The following is a 21,789-nucleotide window of genomic DNA, read 5'->3' as shown; positions in this document are numbered from 1 at the left end:
CAGTTTAGTCAATGAAAACTAACCATCCATTCCATTTATGTTCTTTTAGTCACTTTAAGGGTGATTCTCAACATTTTAAAATAATATTTTTGTGATAAACTGACAGTTTGGGAAATTTTTAAATTTAGAGATAGTTAAAAACCAAGTTATATCTGCTTTGCATTTATGTACCTAATTTATATATATATATAGAGAGAGAGTGAGTATATTTCTAGTTTATAAAACTGGTTTTGGAGGATATGTAAATTTGTCATGCTTTATTTAATTGCATACGCCCACCCCTACAGTGCAGTGGAATTAAGTTTAAAGTTCAATGTAAATGATTACTTTGTCACTAACTTTAGGTCATGGATTAGGCTTCAGGCCTTATTTATTTTATATTCTATATTTTCCTGCACTGGTTCCCTGTTTTATTTTACAAGAATCAAGTTTTCAGTTACTACTTTCATGTCTTATTTCTTTGTCTCCTTATTTGTAACCTGTTCTCAAACCTCTCACATAATTGCTATCTTTGTATAAATCTGCACCTATATGGTTTTTATGCAATTCTTCATCCACTTTTCATTTCTTTCAAGATTATTTTTTAGAAACCATCATAATTAAGTAAGTGTAACACAACAATATTAACTTACATTTTAACCTCAAAGATTTAATTGTTAATTTACTGCTGGCGATGTAACTTTATTCCTTTGTTTTCATCTACTTTTTTCCCCCCAAAGTCCAACTTCCTCATCACACTATTTACTTCATTTCCGCCTGCTGTTCTTCTGATTTTTTTTTTTTTGTAAGCTGTCCTGAATTTGTTCTGTGAAGCACAATGCACTATAGTTTTCTTATGGCTCAACTGATTTCTTTATTGCTCCTCTGTATTTGCCTCCATAGTCCTACTCTACATTTAAAAAATAACCATCTAAATACATACAGCTCACTTTTAGTTTATTTGTATGCTAAGAAAAACAGTAGACTGGTATTTTAATAACAGTAGCTAGAATTCAAAGAGAATGAATTGGCCTGAAATGCTCCATGAGTTTGTTATGGAGCAGGGTCAGAGAATGTGCTGAAATTAAGAGCTCTAGAACATATTTTAGATGTTTTTATACAAAACAGAACTGGTCATCAACATGTTACTTTAACTTCCATCAGAATCTAAATTTGTACTACAAGCATTAGATAAGTTTTTTCCTACAAAAGAAGGGAATATGAAAGAACCTATGCAACTAAATTTTACAGTGGTGGTAGGGTTGAACAGGCTCATCTCTATCCAAACAACAGTACAAATAAAATCAATGCAATTTGAGTTATTAAACCAGTTTAAAATAAAAATTGGAAAAGGATGGTTTTTGGCCCAGTCCTTCCCCTTCCTCTCACTGAGTTTACTTTGAGGTTCCTCTGTTAGAGGACATGAGGAAACTCTTGCAAATTGATTGTTATCAGTAATAAAAATAGCTATATATTTTGTTTTTCTCATTTATCTTAAACTTTTTATTGTATCCTTTTACCTTTGTCCTAAAGTAATAGTAGTAACAGGAGCCAAATGTTATCTAGTAGGCCTCAAGATATATCACTTCTTTTAAAAGTAAGAAAAGGCTATTCTTAATTTATAGCATTTCTGACAGTCTAGAGCTACTTAGGAGCATCAGAAAACAGTTTTGTTTATCCAAGTGAATGATATAATTAAATATTGCAGTAGTTCCAGATAACCAGAAGATCAAGTTGTAAACTTCATAGGATGGTTGAAGAAAATGCGATATGGGGAAAAGAGAAGCTAATTTAATCTTTGACTCATACTACTCATTTGTCCATTATTATCAAAGGTTTCTTGGTTCTCTAGCTCAGTGGATGCCAAAGTGGGGTGCATGTACCCCAGGGGGTGTGCAAGACAATCCATTGGGGTGCAGGAAGAAAATAATTTTTGTCCTGTTACAAAATAAAATAAAATATAAAATAGTGTTTATTTCATCTTTATCTCATCCTTTTTTAATTTCTGTTTTTGTGTATATTTTATAATGTACACAATATATTAGTAGAGTAGTAGATGTTTATAATTTATAAATAAATATACATATATTGAGGGTACATGCTCAAAAGTTTTTTTACTGATGGGATGCGCAAACAAAAAAAAATGGAGATCACTGCTCTAGCTTCCTGCTTCCAACCCAAACTCTCAAACAATCATTCCAGTTCCTCCTTGTCCTCTGATTCAAGGTCCATTTATTCACTGAAGTAAGAAAAATGTTCCTTCAACCATCTGGAAGTGCTCTGGTCATCACATTACTTAGTTGTTGTTCTTATTATATCCTGTATCACATCATCATAATTTAGTTTGTCAGATTCACTTCCGTAGTCTTTCTTGATGGTTTTCACACAGAAATACTCCAAAATTGTTTTCCTTTAATTCTATAGTTCTTTGAGCTGTGGTCAAGTGCTCTTAAGTCTTCTCTTCCTTCTAAACTTATACTTGTTTCAGACACTTTCTGTAATAGTTAATTCTGCTACATGTATTAAATTTAACTACTCTCTCCTTTGCATCTAATATAAGACTATTAAATGTTTTCCTTTTTCTATAAAGGCATTTCTTACCTTAGCTGAGGAACCAGTACCTATGCTGTTACTATACAAAGGATATGTTGGTCCAAATTCCCAAATGAGCAGAAACAGAAGGGTAGCATTAATTCCATTTCTGTAAAAAGAAACTGTATGAAAATTGGTGATCTGGGATCATCTGTTGTCCTTGATTAATAATGCTTATATCCATCTGGATATTAATTTTTTAGAGGGATAGAGTTTTTCTGAGTTGTAATTTGCTTTTCATAGATATTAAGCTATCCATTTAGAATTTATTAATATTTACATTTAAGAAAACTCCTGCTGAAGAATTGTCCTGGTTTCAGCTGGGATAGAGTTAATTGTCTTCCTAGTAGATGGTACGGTGCTATGTTTTGAGTTCAGTATGCAAAGAATGTTGATAACACTGATGTTTTCAGTTGTTGCTAAGTAGTGTTTAGACTAATGTCAAGGATTTTTCAGCTTCTCATGCCCAGCCAGCAAGAAGGCTGGAGGGGCACAAGAAGTTGGCACAGGACAGAGCCAGGGCAGCTGACCCAAAGTGGCCAATGGGGTATTCCATACCATGTGACACCACATCTAGTGTATAAACCAGGGGGAGTGGGGGCGGGGGATCGCCGCTCGGGGACTAGCTGGGTGCCGATTGGCGGGTGGTGAGCAATTGCACTGCGCATCATTTGTACATTCCAATCCTTTCATTATTGCTGTTGTCATTTTATTAGTGTTATCATTATCATTATTAGTTTCTTCTTTTCTGTTCTATTAAACCGTTCTTATCTCAACCCGTGGGTTTTGCTTCTTTTTCCCGATTTTCTCCCCCATCCCACTGGGTGGTGGGGGAGTGAGTGAGCGGCTGCGTGGTGCTTAGTTGCTGGCTGGGGTTAAACCACGACAAGAATGCACCAAGATCCGATCTGTGGGAAGAGTGTACAGGTGGAGTAGTGGTGGTGAGGAATCAGAGAAGCTACTGATTGGTCACTTTCATTGTTGCTTGTACATGTGGCAGAAGAAATTCCATTAGTCCAGGGAGTCAAATGCCTCATTATAAAAGTGCCACTTTCAAATAGGGACAGTGCTCATATGTGTAAAGAATTGAGTCCTATTGATGTAGTAATGCATAAAAGCAGTAATCTGGTCATTTACAACACTAATGTAGGCTGATCCAAGTGCTTAAGTTTCAGTAAACCAACATAATTAAACATATTCTATCATTTGGCTGTTTGAATTAAGACGAAAAAATGATTTATTACTAAGAATAAAGAAGAAACTTGTCTATTTTTTCAGATTTAAATAAAAATTATCTTGAATTGATGAAATTAAAATTAAACTGTATTATTCTCTATTTATCAACCCTGTGCATTTTTTTTAATTGCAACACTATAAAGGACTGTAACTTCACAGTTCTGTCCAAGTCCTACAGGCAGTCCTGCCAAGGCAACTTGCAGAACAATATCTTCTCATGACCTAGTCCATCAAAATGAGTCCATTCACATTAATGTCTTAATTAATGACAGTGAATTATGTTGCCACTGTTTGAGTGTGTAGAGCTATTTTCTTTCTTTTTTACATCCCCCACAACCCCATCCCCTGATGGCCAGGGTAGCAGAGCAACAGACTAGGTTGCAACCTAACCTGGAAAATGACAGTGACCCTTTCATAAATGTTAAGCTGAAGAACACAAGTTGATATTGACAGTAGCTGCTTAGTCAGGTAGTAATACATAAGTGTTATAAAGGTATAAACTGTTCCTTTTGGCTTGATCTTTTTAAACCCAGACTTCATTGTCATAGCAAAGCTACTACATCCATGGCATGTTCATGTGGGCACACATATATATATTCTTCTGCCATTATGTTGTATTTATAAATCTGAAATCAGTTTTCTAAGACCTGTGGCTTTTTATCTTTTTTGATAGGAAAGAGTGGCCCTGAATGCAAGCACTGCAGGGCTGACCCAGATAAGGAATGTCGCTTTTGCTCCTGTTACTTGTGTGGTGGAAAACAGGATGCTCACATGCAACTCCTTTGTGATGAATGTAATATGGCTTATCATATATACTGCCTGAACCCTCCCTTAAGCAAGATACCAGAAGATGAGGATTGGTAAATATACAAGGATGATTTACTTATGTATATTCCCATTCTACACAAGGTACCTCTTTGTTATTTGCAACTAGAGGAATTACTGAAGAGCTTTTATATTTCTGGTATGTTTTTCATCCTTGCACTGTATATAAACATATTTACATTTTATGTTAAGATTCTATTTATAAATATAATTGGTATTGAGCATTATTGATCATTACAGAATTTCAGAAATTAGCTTGTTCAGTTTATGACTTCTGTGACATTAACTGATGTTATTAGACTTAATTAGCACCACCTACAGTGGTGCTTCCCCAACCTTTTATTTGTTTTATTCGGGCTTCATTGTTGCTTCTCCTTTAATCCTTTTCTTTCCCGTCAATCTCAGCCCTCGTTGCTGCCTCCTTGCCCTTCCCTTATCCTACAGCTGCCTCATTCATTTTTTCTGCTGTGAGAAAACCAGTACCTCACTCCTCCCCATTTCCAGTAACTCTAGCACCACCAGCAAGAAATCCAAACTAGTAGGGCCTTGGTGGACTCAGCTAACTCCATTCTGAGCTGACTCTGCATGGAGCCAGCATCAGCCTGTTGAAGCTTATCATCTTGAGCTCCATGCCACGTCACCTGTATCAGTTATGTGCAACTCATACCATTTGTACTTATAACCTGCTTGTAAAATATATTAAATGCTAATCTTTTATAAGTGACTTATAAATAGAACTTTAGAATTAAGTTTTCCATTATGAATACATCAATAAATGTCTACGGACATGTTTTAAAGAAAACTTTGAACTGCATTTTGTGATAGATTTTAGTAGAACTACACACTTCAAATAAAATATTTTAAGTACTTTAGAAGTTTTGACAATCTATGGAAGTAAATAACTTAGTGTACTATATTAGATCAGCTGCCTTATACTGAGTAAGTTTGTTTATAGTTCAATGTCTAATGCTCTACCTTTTTTCCTGGGCTAATATATTTCAGTTTCCCCAGACTCCAGTTATATTTATACCTATGTGCAACTTCAGTTATGACATTTGGTGAGGGTTTTTTCATTGTGTACATGTGCACAATGAGAAGCTTCTGCTGATTTAAAAGGAAATAGACATTTCCTTTTGAATATCCTGAACTGAAAATAATTTTGCTCATATTTGCTCTGTTTGGAGAAACTGCTGAATTTGAACACTATCTAGAAAATATTTTCAATACATATTGCAAATATGTATGAGTTGTTGGGACTAAATATAGCAATTATTGTCCATGTGCTTCCCATTTCTTGTATATGCAAAATGATTGTGTACACAGGTATATATAATCTTTATTCAGCAGTCTTTGTTGGGCAGCATGTGAATCCCAGCTATCCCCAGGTTTTCTACTTTTGTGCACAGAAGACTAATCTGCCCCAACATCCATTCACTTCCTACTAATTGCTTATGGAAGTGAGATGAAGATCTTATTGCTTCCAAATCATGTGTTGGAAAGCATTCTCTGCTATAGCACTTCAGAGTTGGTCACAGTCAGTGTTCTGTGACTGTGCTTGACTTTTGGGTATAACAACTGAGAAGTTTTTTAACTACAGTCATCCAGAATATTAAAGGGAATATTATTTAGGATCCTCTGACAGTGCATCCATTCTTCTTCAGGTCCCCTTACTCCTAAAAGACTCTATATCAGTACTCCAGCAGCAAAAAGTAATTTTATGTTCCAAAATTAATCACAACAAGGTTACAAAAAAGAAAATACACAGGCTCCAAGTTTAATTTTTTAAAAAAGAACAACCCTCAAAATGTGTTTGAACAGGAAAGAACATAGCCTGAATATCAATGTCCACGTGGAGTTTGCCTAGCGGAAAATTATGGAAAATTTCTTCTTTACCTTTAAATTGAACAGGTATGATTTGAAAATCATAGAATGGTTTGGGTTGGGAGGGACCTTAAAGATCATGCAGTTCCAAACTCCCTGCCATGGGCAGGGACACCTTCCACTAGGTCAGGTTGCTCAAAGCCCCATCCAACCTGACCTTGAACACTTCCAGGGATGGGGCATCCACAACCTCTCTGGGCAAACCTGTTCCAGTGCCTCACCACCCTCACAGTGAAGAACATCTTCCTTACATCTAATCTAAATCTATCCTCTTTCAGTTTAAAGACATTACCCCTTGTCCTATCACTACATGCCCTTGTAAAAAGTCCGTCTCCAGCTTTCTTGTAGGCCCCTTTTAGGTACTGGAAGGCTGCTATAAGGTCTCCCCGGAGCCTTCTCTTCTCCAGGCTGAATAACCTCAACTTTCTCAGCCTGTCTTCATAGGAGAGTTGCTCCAGCCCTCTGATCATCTTCGTGGCCCTCCTCTGGACTTGCTCCAACAGGTCCATGTCCTTCTTATGTTGGGGGCCCCAGAGCTGGACACAGTAATCCAGATGGGGTCTCATGAGAGTGGAGCAGATGGGGAGAATCACCTCCCTCGACCTGCTAGCCATGCTTCTTTTGATGCAGCCCAGAATGCGATTGGCTTTCTGGGCTGTGAGCGCACATTGCTGGCTCGTATTCAGTTTTTCATCCACTAATGCCCCCAAGTCCTTCTCCGCAGGGCTGCTCTCAATCCATTCATCGCCCAGCCTGTATTTGTGCTTGTTTTGCAGGCATTGTTTTAAAATGATTGTTTTAGTCTATATTTTGCAATTTTTAGAAATGTAGAATACTTTTACATTATTTCTTGTTTTTGGTGTAATAAGCTGCTTTAAGAGTACCAAGACCCCAAGTGTTAAACTGAATTGTGAATTGTGACTGTGTTCTGCAATAAGTATCTATGAATTCTAGGTTGCAAATAAAAACATGATTTGAGGTAGCTCCCATCTTCTTAGAGGGTTTAGAGCGTGTACACAGGCAATTCTTGTGAAATATCTGTACACAGTGACTTGTTGCCCTATGTTAACTAGTTTTTCTGTTCATACTCAAAGATAAAAGGTATATAGTAAAAGTAAGGAAGTAGTAGTAGTAGTAATCTAAATATATTATTATTATAGATTAGACTTCTTCCACTAGTGACTTTTGGAACAAACTCAGCCCATGGAAGCCAGAAGCAATGGCAGTTGCCTTTGCCTTGGCACTCCTGGAGTGGGAAAAAAGTGCTGTTAGAAGCAGTAAAAGGATCTGTGTGCTCCCTTCCTCCCTTTGCCTTAGCCACTCCTATCCTTTTTCTACCGTAATGGTTTTATGGTGGTTGGAATGAGTCCCAATGCCATATGAGGCAAAGAAATATATAGAAATGGAGTTTAATACTCTTCCCATTTGTTGAGTACTGAGTCACATTCCTGATGCCTTAGGCATGGTAGGGTAGTATAAGGATGCATGTGTACATGTATGCATGTTTTGTGGTACCCTAGGGCTGTTCCACATCCAGCTGTGTGAAGTGAGATTTAGTGCAGTAAAAGCAGATGATGAGTGGGCAGGATGTGGAAATTAACCATGAGCATTAGTCAGCAGTATACTCTAATCTCATTTCTCCTCTCCCTTATGTGATCTGAACAAGCAAGGAAAGGAAGAGAAAATGAGGAGGGAATACAGGAAACATGGGGACCTCTCGTACATCGCATAAGAAAATGTTTCACCTCTACCACCCTACTTTAAAAAAAAAGTCTTGTTTTAGAAGTGGACAGTATTTTTTCTTGTTGAGTTTATTTTTTCAACCCAAGTCCTCAGCTTTTAAAAACTGTCATATATTTGCTAGCTTCAAAATATTTAGTCAGGATGAACAAATTTGACACTATTTTGCTTAGAAGAAACACATTGCCATTATTACTAAGTAATAAAGAATTTACTGAAACTTTTGTTTTAGGTATTGTCCTTCATGCAAAAATGATTCTAATGAAGTTGTAAAGGCTGGAGAAAAACTCAAACAGAGTAAGAAGAAAGCAAAGATGCCATCTGCCAGTACTGAAAGCCAGAGAGACTGGGGCAAGGTAGAGTGTATTTTAATTTAAAAATAGCTCACCATTCATGTATGTGTTACATCTTTAACTACGTTTATATATGCATTACACAAAATTCAGTACAGGACTGAACAGACTGTAAAGCAATGTTGACTCCTGTACACCATCTACTGAAATTTAAAACATCTGAAGAATTATTAAGATGACTAGAGGTAAATAAAGAAAATTAATTAATTAATTAAAACTGCTGTTGACAATTTTTATATTAATATATTTTGAAGTGTTTACTATAATGGTTGGATGTCTTGGCATCCACATCAGCTTTTATAAATTATTTTAAATATGATAAAATTAATCCTCTCTGATGTGTTTTTTAGGGCATGGCTTGTGTTGGTCGCACTAAGGAATGCACTATTGTCCCTTCTAATCACTATGGTCCTATACCTGGTGTCCCTGTTGGGACAACCTGGAAATTCAGAGTTCAGGTATGGTTTTAGATTTGTAATTGAAATAAATCTGAAAAATAGGTACAGTTTGGGCACAACAATTATTTTTGGATTGGTAATTGTCATGTTCACTAAGAATAAATATAGAGTGTATTTTAATTATAATATTTGAAATACTGCTAACTATAGTGGAATTTGAAGTATACTGATTTGAAAATTCAACTTAATTGCAATTGTAAAAATAGTACTTACTATTTTTAAAGGGGAACCTGCTATAACTGGCATGGACTTATATCTCGCGTGTTAAACTCCCAACTGAAATAATTAGAGGAAGTTGAATATTTTCTAAAGTCTACTGCTATGGAAGATGAACCAATCCATTGCACTTATGGATATAGATTATACAATTCAGAAAATATTTGACTGTATCCAGTGGTGTCTCTAGCGCTTATTAGCTGGTTGGGATCCCCACTGAGGACCACTGTGCAGGTGCAATACAGTTCCTGTTTCAGTGCATACTTCTCTTCCAATGTGTTGTGGTGCCACGCTTGGTGCTAGTGTGCATGCTATCCATACTCAGCACATGAAAGAAATAACATTTTACTGAGGGTTCTAAAGTTCTGGTGGGGGTGGAACCCACTGTCCCCCAAGGTAAGAGCCACCTCTGATTGAATCACTATAAATTGATTACCTGTTCCTTTGGGTCATACACAACTGGCATCAGCACCTTCCTTTAGGCTGATGAATGTTTTAAACTAATACAAGCCAGTATTGACTACTGAAAGAAGCAGTCCACCCAGCCATGTCCACTTCTTGCACTGTCCCTTCTGTTTTCTATCAATCACAAATGTTTCTCAGGCCATAAGATAAACTATATTGGAAAGTAATCTGGCAGAAAAACAATCCTTTGTGGGGGAGGGTAAGTTTCCCAATCCATTTCACTTTGTGTTTATACAAATATTGTGTCAGCACAAAGGGGGCAGGAATGAGAAATGTGGAGAAGAACATATTTCAGGAGTATTCCCACCATAGCCAGAGGAACAGCCAGAGACTTTCTCTTCCCTTTGGGGAAGAGAGACATGGCAAGAATCAAAAGCCTCTTCTAATGTGTTTTCTGAAATCTTCATCCCACTCATTGCCTCCAGAGAAAGTACTTATAAAAAAACCCTGTTTTTCTTATGGAAAATGGGTGTCTGAATAATTTTGGGTTTGGTATGACATACAAGTTTTCAAGGCTAAAATGGTCAACAGAAGAGGTTTTGCCCCTTAGCAACAGTTTTCAGTTTCTCCCCTTAATAGAATTCACAGTGAAACAACTGAATACTAAACAAGTTCCCTGAATCTTGTCTGACTGGTGCTAATGTGAGCACTACCATCAATACAGATATTAGAGAATAGCAAAGCAAATTAATTTTCTAATGTAAAATTGCAGTGTTAGTGTCAATTATTCATTAATTTTACACACAATTACTAGATTGAGAAAGTTAATGTCTATTCTTATGGTTTTTGTGATATTTTGATTTATCCCTACCATATTTGAAGAACTTCTCTGTGAAGCAAACTGAAATAAATACTTCAAAACATATTTATATTCTGAAAAAGTACTTCTGTAATCATTAATCTTTAAATTATTAGTTTCCAGGTAAATTATATTCTCTTAGATAGGGGAAGTGTTAAAAATCAGTTCTGCAAACTCAAGATCTCTGAATCAAATTTTATTGTTACTGGATCAGCCAGTATCAGCAGGAATAAAAGTTAGGATTTCATCTCTTTAAGGATTCCATCTCTTTAAGGATTCCATTGGTGGAATAGATCAAATAGATCCCAGAACTTTCAAGTGCTGATTGCAAACAGGAATATAAGTAGAGAGGTTTGTTTTTCTCAGAAAATTAAGGAGATAAGACTTATAATGTAGGGTGTAGATATTAGAAGAAGTTATTTGTACATAATTATTTAACAATGGCTACGTATTAGCTACATACTTTTAAAAAATATCAACATTTTCCACATAAAAAGTTACACTTTTATTTCTGATTTGACTGTTCTTTTATATGAAAATGGGTTCTTAGTAGATTTATGAGAATTTAGAAGGAAAATGCTGTAAATGCTTTCTCATGGTTTTCTTCCTTTTTTCATGCAACAAGCTTTTAAGAATATTTAAATGTGATGTATTATATATTATGTGTGGTCATGTAGTTTGAAGGCTTACAACTCTCTTTTTCCTAGAAGGAAATTGACTTAGAACTGTTTCTGGATACAGCATCCAAAGGGCAGAAATCTAAATTTTAAGTCAAATCCTGGATACCTCATGAAAATGAAAGAAGGGAGAGAGGAATGAATGAAATGACATTTAATGGAATGGCAGAGAACAGAGTGGCAGTGAGGCCTGTGCTGTTCAACATGTTCATAAATGGTCTGGAAAAGTTGACAAATAACTGACAGTTAAGTGACAATGCTAAGTTGTTATGGATAGTAAAGATGAGGGGGGGGAAAAATCATAACTTTTCAAAGCTGATAAAGGGCTTTCAGCTAATTATTATTATTTAGGAAAGAGAATTTGTAATAGATAATTTTTTAAATATGTCATCTTTGTGCTCAGTAGTGGTCAGAAATGTAAATCAAATGTTAGGACTTATTAAGAAAGGAAGAGGAAAAACAATATAATTATGAAGAACAAGGATGGTTAAAGGTATGGAATGGCTTTCGTACAAAAATTGTATGAAAGATGGTATGCTACAGAGGTCTATTAAAATTGAAGAAGGTGAATAGGGAACAACTGTATGTTCTTTTCGGATGAAAAAAGTATGTAGCCTGGGAGGAATACAGAAAAATTGTCCGAGCAGCCAGGGATCAGGTTAGGAAAGCTAAAGCCCTGACAGAATCAAATCTGGCCAGGGATGTCAAGGGCAACAAGAAAAGCTTCTATAGGTACATCAGTGATAAAAGGAAGACTAGGGAAAATGTGGGCCCTCTCCAGAAGGAAATGGGAGACCTGGTTACCTGGGACATAGAGAAGGCTGAGGTATTCAACGACTTCTTTGCCTCAATCTTCACTGGCAAGTGCTCCAGCCACACCGCCCAAGTCACAGAAGGCAAAGGCAGGGACTGGGAGAATGAAGAACTGCCAACCGTAGGAGAAGATCAGGTTCAAGACCATCTAAGGAACCTGAATGTGCACAAGTCCATGGGACCTGATGAGGTGCATCCGCAGGTCCTGAAGGAACTAGCAGATGAAGTGGCTAAGCCACTCTCCATCATATTTGAGAAGTTGTGGCAGTCCAGGGAAGTTCCCACTGACTGGAAAAGAGGAAAGATAACCCCCATTTTTAAAAAAGGGAAAAAAGGAAGACTCAGGGAACTACAGGCCAGTCAGTCTCACCTCTGTGCCTGGCAAGATCATGGAGCAGATCCTCCTGGAAACTATGCTAAAGACACATGGAAAATAAGGAGGTGATTGGTGACAGCCAACATGGCTTCACTAAGGGCAAATTGTGCCTGACAAATTTGGTGGCCTTCTACGATGGGGTTAAAGCAGTGGTGGATAAGGGAAGAGCAATGGACATCATCTACCTGGACTTGTGCAAAGCATTTGACACTGTCCCGCACGACATCCTTGTCTCTAAATTGGAGAGACATGGATTTGACGAGTGGACCACTCGGTGGATAAGGAATTGGCTGGATGGTCACACTCAAAGAGTTGCGGTCAATGGCTCGATGTCCAAGTGGATGCCAATGACAAGTGGCATTCCTCGGGAGTCGGTATTGGGACTGGCGCTGTTTAACATCTTTGTTGGCAACATGGACAGTGGGATTGAGCGCACCCTCAGCAAGTTAGCCGACGACACAAGGCCAAGTAGTGTAGTTGATATACTTGAGGCAAGGGATGCAATCCAGAGGGACCTTGACAGACTTGAGAGGTGGGCCCATACAAATCTCATGAAGTTCAACAAAGCCAAGTGCAAGGTCCTGCACCTGGGTCAGGGCAATCCCAAGCACAAATACAGGCTGGGCGATGAATGGATTGAGAGCAGCCCTGCGGAGAAGGACTTGGGGGCATTAGTGGATGAAAAACTGAATACGAGCCAGCAATGTGCGCTCACAGCCCAGAAAGCCAATCGCATTCTGGGCTGCATCAAAAGAAGCATGGCTAGCAGGTCGAGGGAGGTGATTCTCCCCATCTGCTCCACTCTCATGAGACCCCATCTGGATTACTGTGTCCAGCTCTGGGGCCCCCAACATAAGAAGGACATGGACCTGTTGGAGCAAGTCCAGAGGAGGGCCACGAAGATGATCAGAGGGCTGGAGCAACTCTCCTATGAAGACAGGCTGAGAAAGTTGAGGTTATTCAGCCTGGAGAAGAGAAGGCTCCGGGGAGACCTTATAGCAGCCTTCCAGTACCTAAAAGGGGCCTACAAGAAAGCTGGAGACGGACTTTTTACAAGGGCATGTAGTGATAGGACAAGGGGTAATGTCTTTAAACTGAAAGAGGATAGATTTAGATTAGATGTAAGGAAGATGTTCTTCACTGTGAGGGTGGTGAGGCACTGGAACAGGTTTGCCCAGAGAGGTTGTGGATGCCCCATCCCTGGAAGTGTTCAAGGCCAGGTTGGATGGGGCTTTGAGCAACCTGACCTAGTGGAAGGTGTCCCTGCCCATGGCAGGGAGTTTGGAACTGCATGATCTTTAAGGTCCCTCCCAACTATTCTATGATTCTATGAAAAGGAAGGGGCATCAAATGAAATGATCAGGTTATAGATTAAGAATGAATGGAAGCAGTACTAATTCATGCAATATGCGGCAATACTGTGAACTCTTTCCTGTAGGATATCGTGAAAGCTAAGAGTGTGCAAGAGTTCAGAACTCAAGTAGATAAATTAATAACCATTAGTTGACTTTTCTTCCATGAAATGCAAAGATTATGCCTTTGGCTCAGGAAATCTAAGCCACACACGGCTGGAAACTGAGAAAATTTACACATAAATATCATTGTGCACTTGTGTAGTCAGTTTTCACACTGACCAGCTATCTGTTTTTATTTGTTGTCAGAGAAGGGATATTTGACTAGCTGGAACTCTGGTTTGATGCAGTTTGATGACTGTTATATTCTTATGACAATAGCAAAGCAATTCAAAATCTTATAAAATTGCATAAAAGTGTGTGTGTGTGTAAGTACTGGAGTTGGGCAGAACTGGAAAAAGAGAAAATGTTCAGAGATTAAGGAAGGCTGTAAATGTGATTGCATTTTCCTGAGCTGGTTAACTTTTAACAATACTTGACATAATTTTCACAAAAAAATTTTGACTCACTCTGATCTTTCTTTGTGGTGGGTTGACCCTGGCTGGATGCCAGGTGCCCACCAAAGCCACTCTATCACTCCCCCCTTCTCAGCTGGACAGGGGAGAGAAAATATAACAAAGGGCTCGTGGGTCGAGATAAGGACAGGGAGAGATCACTCACTAATTACCATCACGGGCAAAACAGACTCGACTTGGGGAAAATTAACTTAATTTATTACCAATCAGACCAGAGTAGGGTAATGAGAAATAAAACCAAATCTTAAAACACCTTCCCCCACCCCTCCCTTCTTAAATATATTATCACAGAGGCGCTACCACTGTCACTGATTGGCTTGGCCTTGGCCAGTGGCAGGTCCATTTTGGAGCTGGCTGGCATTGGCTCTGTTGAACATAGGGGAAGCTTCCAGCAGCTTCTCCCAGATGCCACCCCTGTAACCCCCCACTACCAAAACCTTGCCACACCAACCCAATACATTCTTGCATAATTATTTACACAAATTTAAAATACTACTGAATTAGAAAGATAATCTGTATCTTCTTTGAGTTGGTCTAAGCAACCATGAATCTGGTCTTAAATGTTGCTTATGGCAAGAATCGTGAATATTTTTCCTAAAGGGCAAAGTGTACCTATTCATCTTTGTGTCAGCACTGTTCTATATTGTCCTTTCTTTTCATTGGATGTCCTTTTGTTTTTTTTCTTTCCTTAAAATAACCTAAAAAATTCATAATTTTTTTTCCTTTAATGGCAATCCTGTTACACAAACATACTTATGGAAATAAATTTTAAGCAGAAAAATTATTGCAGAAGACCAGTTGTTTCAAAAAGGTTTTTTTAAATTTTTTTCTTTTTTAATACTCAAGGTCAGTGAAGCAGGTGTTCACAGACCCCATGTTGGTGGAATTCATGGACGCAGTAACGATGGAGCTTATTCACTTGTACTAGCTGGAGGATTTGAAGATGAAGTGGTATGTCATTTACTCAAATCACTGATAGATTACATTAAAGTTTATAAAGATGACAAGTGGTGTCTGTTGCTGATCCTAAAATTAGTACTTATGAAAATATCAGTATACAAAAATTACTACTACCCAATATCTAATTTGCTATGTGTTACTATTTTTAGAATAAATTTTTAAATAATTTTTTCTTAAAGAATATTCTTAGTCTCATATTAATTGCATCTGAATTTTAGAATGTTTATGGAAGTCAAGTTTCAATGTGCTTATATAGTCTGAATTTATTATCATTTAAAATCTTAAATTTTACAAGTCACAGAATAACAGAATCATTGAGGTTGGAAGGGACCTTTTGAGAGGGTCTAGTCTAACATCCCTGCTCAAGCCGAGTCTCCTAGAGCAGGACTGTGTCCAGTCAGCTTTTGAATATATCTATGTATAGAGACTCCAGAGTCTCTCTGGGTAGCCTGTTCCAGTTTTCAGCCACCCTCACATTTAAAAGTGTTTCCTTATGTTCAGACAGAACCGCCTGTGTTTCAGTTTGTGCCCATTGCCTCTTGTCCTGTCTCTGGGAACCAGTGAAAAGACCCTGGCTCATCCTCTTTGCACCCTCCCTTCAGATATTTGTACAAATTGATGAGATTCCCACTGAGCCTTCTCTTCCCTAGGCTAAACAGTCCCAGCTCTCTCAGCCTTTCCTCTTATGTGAGGTGCTCCAGTCCCTTAATCATCTTAGTGGCCCTTCATTGCTCTCTCTCCAGTATGTCGATGTCTCTCTTGTACTGGGGAGCCCGGAACTGGACACAGGACTCCAGGTGTGGCCTCACCAGTGCTGAGTAGAGGGGAAGGATCACCTCCCTCCATCTGCTAGCAACACTATGCTGCCCAGGATATCATTAGCCTTTCTTGCCACAAGGGCACATTACTGGCTCATGTTCAATTTGTCCAGCAGGACTCCAAGGGCCTTTCCTGCCAAGCTGCTTTTGAGCTGGTGGGCCCCCAGTGTGTACTGGTGCCTGGGGTTATTTTGCTCCAGGTGCAAGACTTGATATTTCCCTTTGTTGAACTGCATGAAGTTCCTCTCAGCCCATTTCTCAAGTCTGGTGAGATCCCTCTGAATGGCAGCACAACCCTCTGATATATCAAGTGATGTACAAGTGATACACTTCAAGTTCTGTCCTGGTCATTCCTTTTACTGTTGTCAAGTTAAACAGATAGATGCCTCCTCTTTTGGAGTCATTATACCTCTAAAGTTAAATACATCATATTTTAATTTTAGTGAGGTCAGGACAAAAAAAATGCTTATGACTTGGACATACAAGACAGACATAATGGAACAAGTCCAGTGGAGGGTGACCAAGCTGATCAGGAGGTTGGAACACATGACATACATGGAGACAACAGGGTTTGTTCAGCTGTAAGAAGAGAATGTGTCCTGGTTTCGGCTGGGATAGAGTTAATTTTCTTTCTAGTAGCTGGTATAGTGTTATGCTTTGGATTCAGTATGAGAAGAATGTTGATAACACACTGATGTTTTCAGTTGTTGCCAAGTAATGCTTAGACTAAGTCAAGGATTTTTCAGCTTCTCATGGCCAACCAGCAAGAAGGCTGGAGGCGCACAAGAAGTTGGGAGGGGACACAGCCAGGACAACTGACCCAAACTGGCCAAAGGGGTATTCCATACCATGTGACGTCATGCCTAGTATATAAAATGGGGGGAGCTGGCTGGGGGGGGATCACTGCTCGAGAATTAACTGGGCCTCAGTCGGTGAGTGGTGAGCAATTGCATTGTGCATCACTTGTTTTGTGTATTCCAATCCTTTTATTATTATTATTATTATTTTCATTTTATTATTGTTACTATTATCATTATTAGTTTCTTCCTTTCTGTTCTATTAAACTGTTCTTATCTCAACCCATGAGTTTTGACTTTTTCCTTCTGATTGTCTCCCCCATCCCACTGTGTGTGGGAGGGGAGTGAGTGAGCAGCTGTGTGGTGCTTAGTTACTGGCTGGGGTTAAACCACGACAGTCCTTTTGGTGCCCAACGTGGGGCTCGAAGGGCTGAGATAACAACAGATCTGACCAGAGCATGTTAAAACAAATTTGTTACAAGCATTCATTATATTGGTTTAATAGTCACTGGTCACAATGTTGATTTAAGAGCTCTTAGAGTTGTGGCACTCGTTTTTAAAGTTCTGTTATGTATCACCTCACTTGCTGTATATAGTCCCTCTTCTGCTGCTCTATCATCCGTGGGAGGTGGATTAAGGTTTTCACTTTGATGTATTGTGTAATACTGGTTTATGGTATGATAAAATTATCGGTCGTGGGACTAATCCGGTATTTGCACTCAGCATTGTTGTCACCTCTATATTTTGGGAGCCATCTGTGGGAAACTATTAATAATTACACCCTTTACCTTTCCTCCTTGGAGTGCCAATCTATGGGCGAGACACCTTTCTTCCCCTTTCCCTTCTCCTCCAGTCTAGGTACAATGGCGATTGAGAATTTTGGAAAATTTGAATACCCTTGGGATGTTGAAACCAGCATGGTCCTATTGCTAGGAACTAGCATGTTCCTGAATGTGGTTCAGGTCTTGTTTAGGGTTAAATAACTATTTAAGAAGATCACCCAGAGGTCTGCCCCGAGGCTGGATAATTAGGAGTGGCAGGGTGTGTGGGGTAGTATGAGCAAATGCCTAGGGCGGTGGGTACCTCCAATGTTTTGGAACTTCACCCTTGAACAAGTGCAGAATCCAGAAGAACTAGTTGAACATTTGGAAAAACTATGCTGTCACCCCGACAATTCCAGGGAGACACAACTCACTGCAGTGTGCCCCATGCCTATCAAGCCCTGTTCAACACTATTCAGTACCCTCAAGGGGAAGAGAAGGTCTCTGGATCTACCGCCAAGGCGACAGGCACTGTGGCCACTCCAACCCCAGTGACAGGCACTGCGGTTACTTCAACCCCAGCGACAGGCACTGCAGCTGAACCAGCGAACCAACCCACACGAGTATCAGTTGCCACCATACACAAGAAGAAATATACAAAAAAATCAGTTCGCTTAGCAAAGGATGGAGATGAACCAGGGTCGTCATGGGAACAAGAGGAAGAGGCAGAACCAGAGATAATCACCCGGTCCCTATCCTTGAGTGAGCTGCGGGATATGCAAAAAGATTTTGGCCGTTGTCCAGGTGAGCACATTATCACCTGGCTGTTCCAATGCTGTGACAATGGGGCTAATAGTGTCACGACCCAGACTGGACAGACCAGGGAGTCATGTTTAATTCGAAATTCCCTCGGGCTAAATTAAGGTGAAATGACACCAAACAATCAGTTAAAGATTTTATTCATGACAGAAGCAAATTGAACTGGGGAGGCGTGGTAGGAGGTGGCAGGGTTTCTCACAACAGAAATTGGCATAAGACTACTTCTGTAAACTGTGTAACCCAGGGTAACCATATACATCAATCCAGGGAATAAGGAGAGCCCTCCCGTTGAGTCACGAGGTTCAGAGCAGACCCCCTTGCTTTCCAGACTCCTCCTCAGAGAAGGGCCCAGGGGCGGCTGGATCTACTCTTAGTCTCAGACTTGGTCAATGGTTTATGTCTTGAAATGGATGAGGTGTAGGGATTGTGGAAAAGGGAAAGGAAAGAGAGAAGAAGGCAGAGAGAGAAAAAGGAAGAGAGAAAGATTTCACTGGTCCTGGGTCCAGCGTTGGTTCAGTCAGCCGAGGGGTCCAGTTCCGGTGGGCTTGTGCACCTGGGGCTTCAGTTTGTGTCCTTTTATCATCCTTGCCCCTCCTTTGGGTGGGCACTTGAACTTAGTAGGCTAATGAGCAGTTTGTGAGCCTTTGGGCTTGGGGGTGGTTTGGGGAGTAACTTCCCCTTCCCTGCAGACATGGCCATTGTCTGATCTTTGTATCAGAACAGCTTATCAGAACAGGGAGCTCTGCACCCTCCAGCACGCCCTCCCCTTCCTGTTGCTGATGTCTGAGCTGATGGGCTTTTCACCTTTGTCTTTAAGCAGAACTTGCCCCACCACAATGTTTAAGACATTAACTCTTTCAGTCTCTCCCAAATAGCTTGGAATTAGAAGGTAGGGAAGCCAAGCAGCTGGGATCGCTTGCCAGGGAAGGTGGCATTGACAAGGCAATTGGAAGAGGAACACAAGCCATCAGCCTCTGGAGGCGACTCCTGTCAAGTGTGAAGGAAAGGTACCCCTTCAAGGAAGATGTTATATGTCAATCAAGCAAGTGGACCACCATGGAAAAAGGTATCCAATATCTGAGGGAATTAGCCGTGCTAGAGACAATTCATCATGACCCGGACAACCCACAATTACCCAAAGATCCAGATGAAGTCCAATGCACACAATCCATGTGGCGGAAGTTTGTACGGAGCGCACAATAGTCCTATGCCAACTCACTGGCAATAATGACCTGGAAAGATGAAGAGGCACCAATGGTGCATGAAATGGCTCGCCAGCTCCAGCAATACGAAGAAAACCTGTCTTCCTCCCTACAAGCCTGCATCTTGGCTGTGGAGAAGCTGTCCTCGGATTTCCAGCAATTCAAAGAGGATATGTCTTATTCCCCACCTGTAAGGACCAATGTCTCAGCTATTAGGAGTGAGCGTTCCTCTGCCCAAGAGAGACAATATAGAAGGTACACACCGCGAGGTGCCCTGTGGTTTTACCTATGTGACCACGGAGAGGACATGAGGAAATGGGATGGAAAACCTACCTCGGTCCTAAATGCACGGGTACGTGAGCTGCGAGGAAAAACCACCACAAAAGGGGATTCTACCAGGAAAAATGCCGCTCCAGTTTCCAAACAGAGTAGAAGGGCTGATCTTATTTCTGATCCTCTTGAAGGGACTTCTGAGTCAATTTTACGAGAAGTGAATACCAGATACTCTGACCAGAATTAGAGGGGCCCTGCCTCCAGCCAGGTGGAGGAAAGGGATAACCGGGTCTATTGGACTCTGTGGATTCGATGGCCTGGCACGTTAGACCCACAGGAGTATAAGGCTCTAGTAGACACCGGTGCACAGTGCACCCTAATGCCATCAAGTTATAAAGGGGCAGAACCCATTTGTATTTCTGGTGTGACAGGGGGATCCCAGGAGTTAACTGTATTGGAAGCTGAAGTAAGCCTGACTGGGAATGAATGGCAGAAACACCCCATTGTGACTAGTCCAGAGGCTCCGTGCATCCTGGGCATAGACTATCTCAGGAGAGGGTATTTTAAGGACCCAAAGGGGTATCGATGGGCTTTTGGTATAGCTGCCTTGGAGACAGAGGGCACTGAACAGCTGTCTACCCTGCCTGGTCTCTCTCAAAACCCTTTGATTGTGGGGTTGCTGAGGGTCGAAGAACAACAAGTGCCAATTGCTACCACGACGGTGCGCCGGCGGCAATATCGTACCATCCGAGACTCTCTAATTCCCATCCACAAGTTGATTTGCCAACTGGAGAGCCAAGGAGTGATCAGCAAAACTCTCTCACCCTTTAATAGTCCCATATGGCCAGTGCGAAAGTCTAATGGGGAGTTGAGACTAACAGTTGACTATCGTGGCCTGAATGAAGTTATGCCACCGCTGAGTGCTGCCGTTCCAGATATGCTAGAACGTCAATACGAACTAGAGTCAAAGGCAGCCAAGTGGTATGCCACAATTGACATTGCTAATCCGTTTTTCTCAATCCCTCTGGCAGCAGAGTGTCGTCCACAATTTGCCTTTACTTGGAGGGGTGTCCAGTACACTTGGAATCAATTGCCCCAGGGGTGGAAACACAGCCCCACCATTTGCCATGGACTGATCCAGGCTGCACTGGAAAAAGGTGAAGCTCCGGAACACCTGCAATACATTGATGACATTATCGTATGGGGCAACACGGCAGAAGAAGTCTTTGAGAAAGGGAAGAAAATAATCCAAATCCTTCTGAAAGCCAGTTTTGCCATAAAAGAAAATAAGGTCAAGGGACCTGCACAGGAGATCCAGTTTTTAGGAATAAAATGGCAAGATGGACGTCGTCAGATCCCAATGGACGTGATCAACAAAATAGCAGCTATGTCTCCACAGACTAATAAAAAGGAAACACAGGCTTTCTTAGGTGTTGTGGGTTTTTGGAGAATGCATATTCCAAATTACAGTCTGATTGTAAGCCCTCTCTATCAAGTGACCCGGAAATAGAACGATTTTAAATGGGGCCCTGAGCAACAACAAGCCTTTGAACAAATTAAACGGGAGATTGTTCATGCAGTAGCCCTTGGACCAGTCCGGGCAGGACAAGATGTTAAAAATGTGCTCTATACTTCAGCTGGGGAGACTGGACCTACCTGGAGCCACTGGCAGAAAGCACCTGGGGAGACCCGAGGCCGACCCCTGGGGTTTTGGTGTTGAGGATATCGAGGATCCGAGGCTCGCTATACTCCAACTGAAAAAGAGATATTGGCAGCATATGAAGGAGTTCGAGCTGCCTCAGAAGTGGTTGGTACTGAAACA

At 40.3% G+C, this 21,789-nt stretch overlaps 1 protein-coding gene across 2 annotated transcripts in view; it reads left to right on the top strand.

Moving 5' to 3' along the window:
• The window catches only part of LOC121232946 (E3 ubiquitin-protein ligase UHRF2-like), a 169,322-nt gene that overhangs the window by 115,755 nt on the left and 31,778 nt on the right, over positions 1–21,789 (top strand). For both annotated transcript variants that reach the window (XM_041121465.1, XM_041121464.1), the window contains 4 exons: positions 4,481–4,667; positions 8,486–8,609; positions 8,957–9,064; positions 15,184–15,288. In XM_041121465.1, the coding sequence (XP_040977399.1) occupies positions 4,481–4,667; positions 8,486–8,609; positions 8,957–9,064; positions 15,184–15,288 (524 nt within the window). The remainder of the gene's footprint in view (positions 1–4,480; positions 4,668–8,485; positions 8,610–8,956; positions 9,065–15,183; positions 15,289–21,789) is intronic.

This window comes from Aquila chrysaetos (assembly GCF_900496995.4).
Source record: "Aquila chrysaetos chrysaetos chromosome W unlocalized genomic scaffold, bAquChr1.4 W_unloc_2, whole genome shotgun sequence".
Classification (NCBI taxonomy): Eukaryota; Metazoa; Chordata; class Aves; order Accipitriformes; family Accipitridae; genus Aquila; species Aquila chrysaetos.
Note: the sequence above shows the minus strand (reverse complement) of the source record. Positions and strands in the feature narration are given on the sequence as shown.